This window comes from Brachyhypopomus gauderio, chromosome 15 (genome assembly GCF_052324685.1).
Source record: "Brachyhypopomus gauderio isolate BG-103 chromosome 15, BGAUD_0.2, whole genome shotgun sequence".
NCBI lineage: Eukaryota > Metazoa > Chordata > Actinopteri > Gymnotiformes > Hypopomidae > Brachyhypopomus > Brachyhypopomus gauderio.
The window spans coordinates 9,470,074-9,478,716 of record NC_135225.1 but is presented as its reverse complement, the minus strand read 5'-3'; the positions used below and the strand labels follow the sequence as shown (position 1 = coordinate 9,478,716).

Genomic DNA, 8,643 nt, shown 5'->3' with positions numbered 1-8,643 from the left:
AAGCAAGATTAATATCACATCTATCTGCAAAGAGCTCTGTCTTTATAAAGTCTTCAAGCATGCCAGTATGGCATAGTTTAATTGCATGGTGTCTAACTGCACACCCTAAAGCCAACAACAGCTCAGACCTAAGGCAGTCACATGACTTGTAAATACTTTGGGCTGTGGAAGGGGCAGTAGCTCCAGAATCTAGTGTACATCACTGACCACTTCAAACATTAGATAATCTATTATAATCCATTATACTCTATAATAATCCATTATAATCCATTATAATCAATTTCATATTATGTCTCGTATTTAGAGACACTTTGATCTAATGTCTTTTATTGATTTTCCTCATATAACTCCTGGCATCTCCTGGGGGACATAATATCACTTTAGGAAGGCAAATGAATCTGTATCTTTGCTGTCTAATATAGTGCATTGATGCACAACACAGCATGAAGTGATACTGTATTCAAGCCACATTTTGATTTTACAAATATATATTACTTGTTCTATACTTTGTACAAGTTCTAAGAACTTTTGACATGTTTTCTTACTTTCTTACTTACATTTCTTACTATTTTTACTGTTTCTTACTAAAAGATTTGCAGTGTAATTTATGCAAGTGCTATATTTAAAAGATATCAGTGGGAAAGCCTAGTCTTTAGCAATTCTAGTATCTAATCTATTTTTAGAGTATTTATTTTAAAAGTAAAAGTATTATGGTACCTAAGAAATTAACTGCTACATTATAGAATTATCAAGGAACATTTTTCCTGGTTTCAATTAACCTGTTATAATCAAAGGTTATTAATTTATAATTTAAACGTGTAGTGAACTGTGTGAGCTCTTATTAGTTTTGAAGCCTACAGATCCCCACCCATGAGGTTCTTATCGGTACAGAAGCCTAAAGACCTTCACCCCTGAGGTGTTTATCAGTACAGAAGCCTACAGACCTTCACCCCTGAGGTGTTTATCAGTACAGAAGCTGACAGACCCTCACCCTGAGGAACTTATCAGTTCAGGAGCCTACAGACCCCCACCTGGAGGGTTTTATCAGTTCAGAAGTCTACAGATCCCTGAGGTTCCTATGAGTTTAGAAGCCTACAGACCCCCACCTCCGAGGTTGTTAGCTGAGCAGACACCTACAGACCCCCACCCCTGAGGTTGTTGGGTGAGCACTGCAGTTCCTCAGCTAATCTATCACTGAACTAAGGTTGTGAAATGAGGCCAGGTCACCAGCAGCCAGTAATTTCGTATGCTGGACCACTCCCCTGGAGAACCACAGTCTAGAGGCAGTGTTCATGTCTGCTGACCTTGCCTCTATAAAGGGTACAGCATGCAGAGATCACCAGCCAGAGCAAGAGTGGAGTTTGGTGGATGCAGTGATCACCGTTGGATTTACTGTGCCACACAGCTCCAATTTGTTAGCGGTTAATCAGATACAATGTGTTTACACACTCTCCACTCGACTGGAGACAGATACAGTTAATGGACCCATTTCTGTGGCTTCTGGCACATGCCCCAAAGGTGCCTGTGATTTGTTTGATGAAGGGCAGGAGACAGCCGCAAAATGCTAACGGCTAAAAATGGCCAGAGCAGTTGGACAACTTGGCCATGAGCCAATAAGGTCACGAGTTCAGGTTCAGCTCCTGACATCACATTAGCACAACTGTCCTGTCCTTGAACAAGGCACCTCATGTTGCTCCAGGAAATCTGTCTGCTACATGCTCATAATAATACCAACAACAACTACAGCCGTAATAACAATAATAAAAAAACCCAACAATAATAGTAATAATAATAAAAAGTATTATTAATATTCAACCACTAGAGGGCAGCATCTTCCTAAGCCATGAAAAGTGCAGGAACAATACAATGTGAGGGAGTGTTGCTAAAACTGGAATACTCAAAGCAAGAAAAGGCATACATAAGTACTTTGTAGATTTTCAAATGTACTAACAAATATGGTGGAGTGATGTGTGTGTCCATACGTACACTCACAAATAAACACACACACACATACACACACACAATCAAACCAAGCAATCCATTACTTCAACCTCCTGGGAGTGAACTCTTACAACATATCACCTCTCAACTAGCAACAGGGGGCCCTGCTTTATTCAGGCATGCTCTGTGAAAAAAAATGGCAATATCAGGATGGGGATTCTTGCATTTAAGTGTGCTGTGAATGGATATGAACCTGCAAGGCTGCTCTCGTCTATGACTAAACACAGAGAGCGAATCTCAAAGGAACCATTCAGAATGCACAGAGGTCTCCCTATGCAGTGAATGTTTGCTCTCAAAAAGCAAGACCCCAGCAGGGAGTCTTTAAGAGCCTGGCTACGTCTCCAACACCTCCTCCATCTTTACATGTCCTTCTCTTGTCCATTTGTCCTCGAGGCTATCAGTTCCCTCCTGCCAGTGAGAGAGGGGAGTCACGCTGGTGGTCATCTTCTGGCTTCCTGGATCTCTTAGCCCTGCAAACAGATCAGCCTCTGCTAAAGCAAATCCTCCTAGCCTGGTTTAACACCATTAGCATACCTGCTAGTACTTCCTGATGACCTGAGGGCTTTGATGATATAGATACTTTTAAGGGGAGGGTGAAGATATGTGTCAGTTAGCTTTTAATTAGCCTGTCATCAATTATTTATGTTACTGGTGCAGTTTAATTTATGCTTTTGCATAAGATTCCTTGTATTATATTAAAACTTTTATTTTGATCTTATTTCATTCTATCTTTATGCAAAGGGTGTTTTAAACAACTGAAATATAAATAAACCTTATCATCATTATGACTAAACTCATAATCATTACCTACCTCTCCTACCCCGGCATGTTTGTGTGCAGGGACAGCAGGAGGGTGCAGGAACATTATGTGTGTCCAGGACATCATTATAATGTCAATCACAGTTTGCCGTTTGTCTCGTGTTCCTTTGCGCAGTCCTGGTTAAGGCCCCGTTTAGGTCTGTGCTGAGCCTCTAACCTTTGTCTGCATCTTGCTGTGTGATACCTGCACGGTATGTCATACCTTTCCCTTAAACATGGTGCAATATCACCTACTGGGTAGGCTAAGATGGAGCAAATAATCCTGACAGGATTACAAAAATATGAAGAAACCAGTGGACGTTTTTTCTTTTACAGCATGCAGCAATTCGGTCACATGGGATTTTAAGGAAAGCATTCATATTGTTTAACAGAACAGATTTTTTAACGAATAAAGCAATCTATATTTGCAATTCTAAATAGAACAGCTGTTAAAGAACAGATTGCTGTTTTATGCAGTGTATGTGTATAAACAACATAGCACACAGATAAGCAAACACAAACATACGCACGTGCGCGCACACACACACACACACACACACTGCTGTGGGCATTCACTACCCATGACAATGTCTACAGCACTTGAACTCATTCTTCATATAACCACTTGTACTTAGATACATATTTAACATTATGTGCAAGAATAACCTCATATCTCATGACACACGATCACAGTTCTGAGTTCGACCGGGCTCTAGTCGGTCCAAAGTGTAGATCCTGGTACAGGACACAGAGCTTCACCTGCCGTGCTCCGAGTAGTTCAGTTTCAGAGTTGCTTTAATGAATTTTTATGAGCTAATGACACAGCACAGTGCTTCAGAATCACGTGGAGAGATGAGACAAAGCATCTGTGATTCAGTCTGTGGCAGAAACTGCTGTAGTCATTTATTTGGTGAAGAGGTGTGGCACAGGCTGGGGCAGGAAGGCGGATAAATAAATGAAACCTATGCATTTACTTACGACACTAAGTCCATCAGGTTCAGAGTGCAGGTACATACATGCACATGTTCATTCTCACAAACACAGGACATACACACACACACACGAATATACAAACACACACTTCCCATGCAGACACTGAAACACACTCATATACTAGCACATGCACGCAAACACATACATGCACGTATACTCAAACACTCAATCACTACGACACGCACACACACTCAAACTAAACTCTCTCTCTCTCTCACACACACACACACACACACACACACACACACACACACACACACACACACACACACACACACACACACAGTCAAACTAAAGTTATGCAAGCCATTTCTGTAACCTCCTGGGAGTGATTCCTGAAGACAACGCAAATCTTGCATTCTGTCATAATATCCAGCAGAAAACACGAACTCATGACCACACACAAACATGCACATATACTTTCCAGATAAATCAAAGACTTACACATGCAGTCAGTGGTGAAAAAATACATTTATTGAAGTCCATAATGTATGTAGTAAACTTTTGTTGAATTTGGCTTGGCTTACACTGCCGGAGGGGTATCCTAACACACACACACACACACACACAATTCTACCGGCAGTCTTACCACAACGAGCACCACAGAGGTGGGCGCTGTGCTCGATGACGGACGGGTGTGCGGGGAGTGTGGGTGAGCAGTCGTCTGGGGAGCACACCTCCTCACACTGACGTCTGATTGTCTCCTTCATGTCTCGCTGCCTTACATTTACAGATCGTCCCACCGATGGGTAACAATGGAAAGGCTACGGACACATCAACAATGCTGCACTCTGCCCTCCCAAAGCCAGACGCAGGCAACACCTGTGTGAAATGCGCAAGCCTGCATGGTCTGGCCCGAAAGGTAAAGTTACTGAAGATGGCTATAGCTATAAGATATAATTTATCCTGCTTTATTTAGGAGCGGACATGATACAAACATATTGCAGAACCAATGGGTGACAACAGATTTGTTATCCGACAGCCTGGACACGGACACCGACGTGTTCACATCCTCTGTTGCAACAGATGGGTTAGAAACCTGTGCATAAGACCGCCATAGCCAATTGATGGTCGGTTAACCATGGAAAGTTGAATACTTGTTAAACACCTTTTCTGTTAGGAGCTGCAGGGAGGTGATGAGAAACAAATGAGAAAAGCATTGGACAGAGGAGGTGAAGATCACAGGGGCAGCTGTTTCTGGGCCGATCACTTTCTGAGAGTCTAAACGCCCGTCTCACTCAGGACGAGCAGTCAAAACTCTGATAGCGGCTGCTTTCAAACAACTGGAAGTGGTTACGCTTGTCTTGGGTTTTTTTTTTACGTTTTTGAAACAGGCAATTGAACGGAATTGGTTAAACAAGTATTCAAACTTGTCTGGCCTTAATAGAAACACAGAGGAGAGAGGAGGAGTGTGTCCCTGCCCTTTCTGTCACCATCATTTTAAATGAATGTCACAGTGTATTTGCATGTTGAGACAGATACATTAGAAAAAAACAATAATGTCTAAACTCAGATACTGAGCAATAACCAAAAAGAGGGATATTATTTTTCTTTAAATTCTCATTTGAATACCATTATTCTAAATATCATAATTAGTCTTAATTAAACATTGTTTATAGGTCCAAAATAGGTCCACATCTCTAGCACATGGTGATTTTAAAAATGGCACACAGAAAAACAGCCATCAGTGAGCTGGTGACACCCAGCACCCAGGATCTCTGCTAGAAGCCTCAGACCAAGCCCACGAAGAGGGCGTCCAGAAGTCCATGACTCAGAAGTCCTCTGTTGTCTTTCATACCTCGACGTTTATCCACTCCATCACTTCTAAACATCTAAACATGACCTTTGACTGAACAGGTGCAGAAATCAAGGTCCTATAACATACTGAAAGGAGAGGTGGAGACACAATGTAGTGTGGGCTGTCAGAGCAGTGGGGTCCTCTGACCATCTTTAGGGATGATGGACTACACTATCCATCATTTGGCAGGCAAGAACCAAACTAAACAGCAGCCTTATATGGTCATAATATATTATATATAATAATAATAATAATCTTCATCCACAAAAGGGTGAAAAGCTCAGTGACATTGTTCCTCTATACTGTTTCATGGCTTATTATATAATAGGTCACATTGCGTGTTCTTTTCAGCAATGAGTAGTTTGGTCTGCCTGCAACAATGGGGCTGATGGAACATGATTATGTAATGTTAACTATGTAATGTCCTTCTAGCACCAGAAGTTAACACAATAGGATTGTTGTACAAACGTCTCCATGACAACAGCACGGTGATTCACCATAGAAACAGTATAATTAATACAGATCTGCAGTAAAGCAACCAGATACAGTCTGTTTTCTTTTACTTTGCACACCATATAGGCAAACAAAACTGAGAAGCAGGTCTTTTTTGTTTGTTTTGTATATTACTAAGTTTCAACTGTTGTTCACAGTATATAGTAAGCATGTTAAAATCATGAAAACACAGATGTGTTCAAACTGCTGGTGAGGATTTCATTTTGCACTTGGATACTTGCAATTTGTTCTAAGTACTTTTTTAAATGAATTCGACATTTGGCCACTGTCAGTAACATCTTATTCAATAACTTAGATCTTGTTAGATTATGCTTTAGCATATGAAATTTTCACCAACACTAAACTGATTACATTTGCATATAGACAAAAATACAGTATGTTCAAGTACACTTGCGTGCACACATACACACATGCACACACTCACACATACATACAAACAATAACGCACATACACACCCAGACATAAACATCCACACACCCAAGTACATTCCCACACACACGAGCACACTATGTTAACATTTCTTATCGCGTATTAATAAGACTACCTTTGTGGCACAAGGTAATATTGGGAGAGTGGATGAAACCCCAGGTCAAACAACCTTTTGTTTCTTCCCACGAGTGAGATCTGTGTAGCAAATATTGAACGTGAACTTCTTGTTTAACGATCATCCGAAACGAAAAAAGGAATGACGTGAAAACAGAACGAAGTGACTGAAATTGTTAAAACCCAAACAGAACTCATGAATGTCCATGACATCTGTATGCTTTTTAAATCCTCAAGGTGTCGGTCACATGACCGTGAGCCGGAGCGTTTCAACTACACGGTAGTCTCGTTCCTCCAGGGGCCGGTGCGTATATTCCCTGTGCTGTCAGAAGGGTAGAGGAGGCCCTCGTGCGCCCCCCCCTTGAGGAGGCCGTTCTGGCCCGTCTGGCTCTGGGGGAAGGACTGTCTGCGCGGGTGCATCTCCACGTGGGCGTGCCGCGGCCCCGCCCGCTCCTCCTCCTCCACCTTCCCGCAGCTGCACAGGAAGGCCCGGGACTCTCCGCCCTCCGCCTGGCAAAGCGGGGAGGGGAGGAGTTCCGGCGTGCCACAGCAGGACCGCCGGTGGCACAGGGCCGCGTGGCAGGCGGTAGCCTCTCGGCACGCGCAGGCCCGGGGCCCCTCGCACGTCAGCTGGCACACGTGACCCTGGCGCTCGCAGGTGCTGGCGGGGCTGACGGAGCGCGAGCTGCACCCGCTGCCCCCGTCCACGCTGGCTGGAACGTGGAAGGCCAGCTCTCTCTCCACCGTGGCGGCCGCCCGGCGCCGCCCGCTGGTCTGGACCTTAGTCCTCCCGGGCCTCGGGCAGCGGTGCGGGTTCAGAGTGGGTCGGTAGCCCTCGGGCTCGGCGTGGAGCAGCAGGCGGGGCGACGGCCGCTCCTCCAGCAGCTGCTGGCTGTGCAGGGCGGTGCAGCACGGGCTCACCGGGCTCAGGCACGGGCCGTGGTCCTGCGTCTGCAGGCCGCCCAGCTTGCACGGGCCGGTGCCGTGCGAGTGTGCGAGGATGGATTTCCCCGGGCAGGGGGAGTCCAAGTGGCAGTGGGTGTGAACGTGGGCGTGGCCGTGGACGTCGCCGTTCACGTTGACCTTGGGGCGCGCGCGGGCGTGCGCGTGACCCTGGCAGGCGCCGGCCCGTCGTCCGGGGCAGCAGGCGCACCAGCAGTGCCAGACGTCGTCGCGCTTGGCGCAGTGGTGGATCAGCACAAAGAGGCCGAGCGTGACGGAGAAGGCTCCGTATAGGCAGCTGAAGATCATGTCCAGCAGGGGCCCCTGCGAGACCGCCAGGGCCCCGAACGTCCACGTCGCCACGAACATGAAGAGCGTGAAGGCGGCCGTCCGCAGCTGCGCCTTGAACGAGTGCTCGTTGGCCAGCAGCGACGGGTTGATCGGGCCCACACAGCCACCGTGACAGCGGCACGACTCTCCTCCGGGGATCCCCGGCTCCCCCTGGTGGTGGCAGTGGGCCACGTCGGCCGCGGCCAGCCTCTGCTGCTCCTCGGGGACGGCCCTCAGCTCATACTTCCTCTCCGGGTGCCGGCGTAGCTGGATGAACGTGCACAGGAAGTAGATGCACGTGATGAGGACGATGAAGGCCACGGGGCCGTAGAAGGCCCCCAGGCTGGGCTCCCACGCCATCCAACAACTGCCACACAAAAGCACAGCAATTACCCACAATGCTGCAGGATGTAGGCCACTGCATTACTGACATAAAAGACTACAGTAAAAGCTCCATAGTCCAAAGCAAATCACCCTCATCAGGGCAGTGGGAGAGTTGCAGCCGGGTCCATTTATGAACGTGACTGTATCAGAGGTGAAGTTTAGACGTATCAAGAGACGTATCTCCAAAATCAACATGCATCTAACACACTGTTCCCAGTATGACTGCAACAAAATCTTTCATGCCATTTTGACAGTAACAGGACTATGCACCATTTGTGAAAAGTTACACTCTTTCTTCCTCCTATGAAAAGTGCTTTGATATCTGATCCTACACAGGAAA

At 45.8% G+C, this 8,643-nt stretch overlaps 1 protein-coding gene and 1 long non-coding RNA gene across 4 annotated transcripts in view; one reads left to right on the top strand and one right to left on the bottom strand.

Annotated features, from left to right (window-relative positions):
• The window catches only part of LOC143476845 (uncharacterized), a 65,460-nt gene that overhangs the window by 13,632 nt on the left and 43,185 nt on the right, over positions 1-8,643 (top strand). Inside the window, exon 3 of the long non-coding RNA XR_013121400.1 lies at positions 4,526-4,654. This is a non-coding gene — a long non-coding RNA (uncharacterized LOC143476845). The remainder of the gene's footprint in view (positions 1-4,525; positions 4,655-8,643) is intronic.
• adgra1b (adhesion G protein-coupled receptor A1b) overlaps positions 5,050-8,643 on the bottom strand; it is a 116,830-nt gene continuing 113,236 nt past the window's right edge. For all 3 annotated transcript variants that reach the window (XM_076975211.1, XM_076975213.1, XM_076975212.1), the window contains one exon: positions 5,050-8,286. In XM_076975211.1, coding sequence (XP_076831326.1) covers positions 6,921-8,286 — 1,366 coding nt within the window. In that variant the 3' untranslated portion in view covers positions 5,050-6,920. The remainder of the gene's footprint in view (positions 8,287-8,643) is intronic.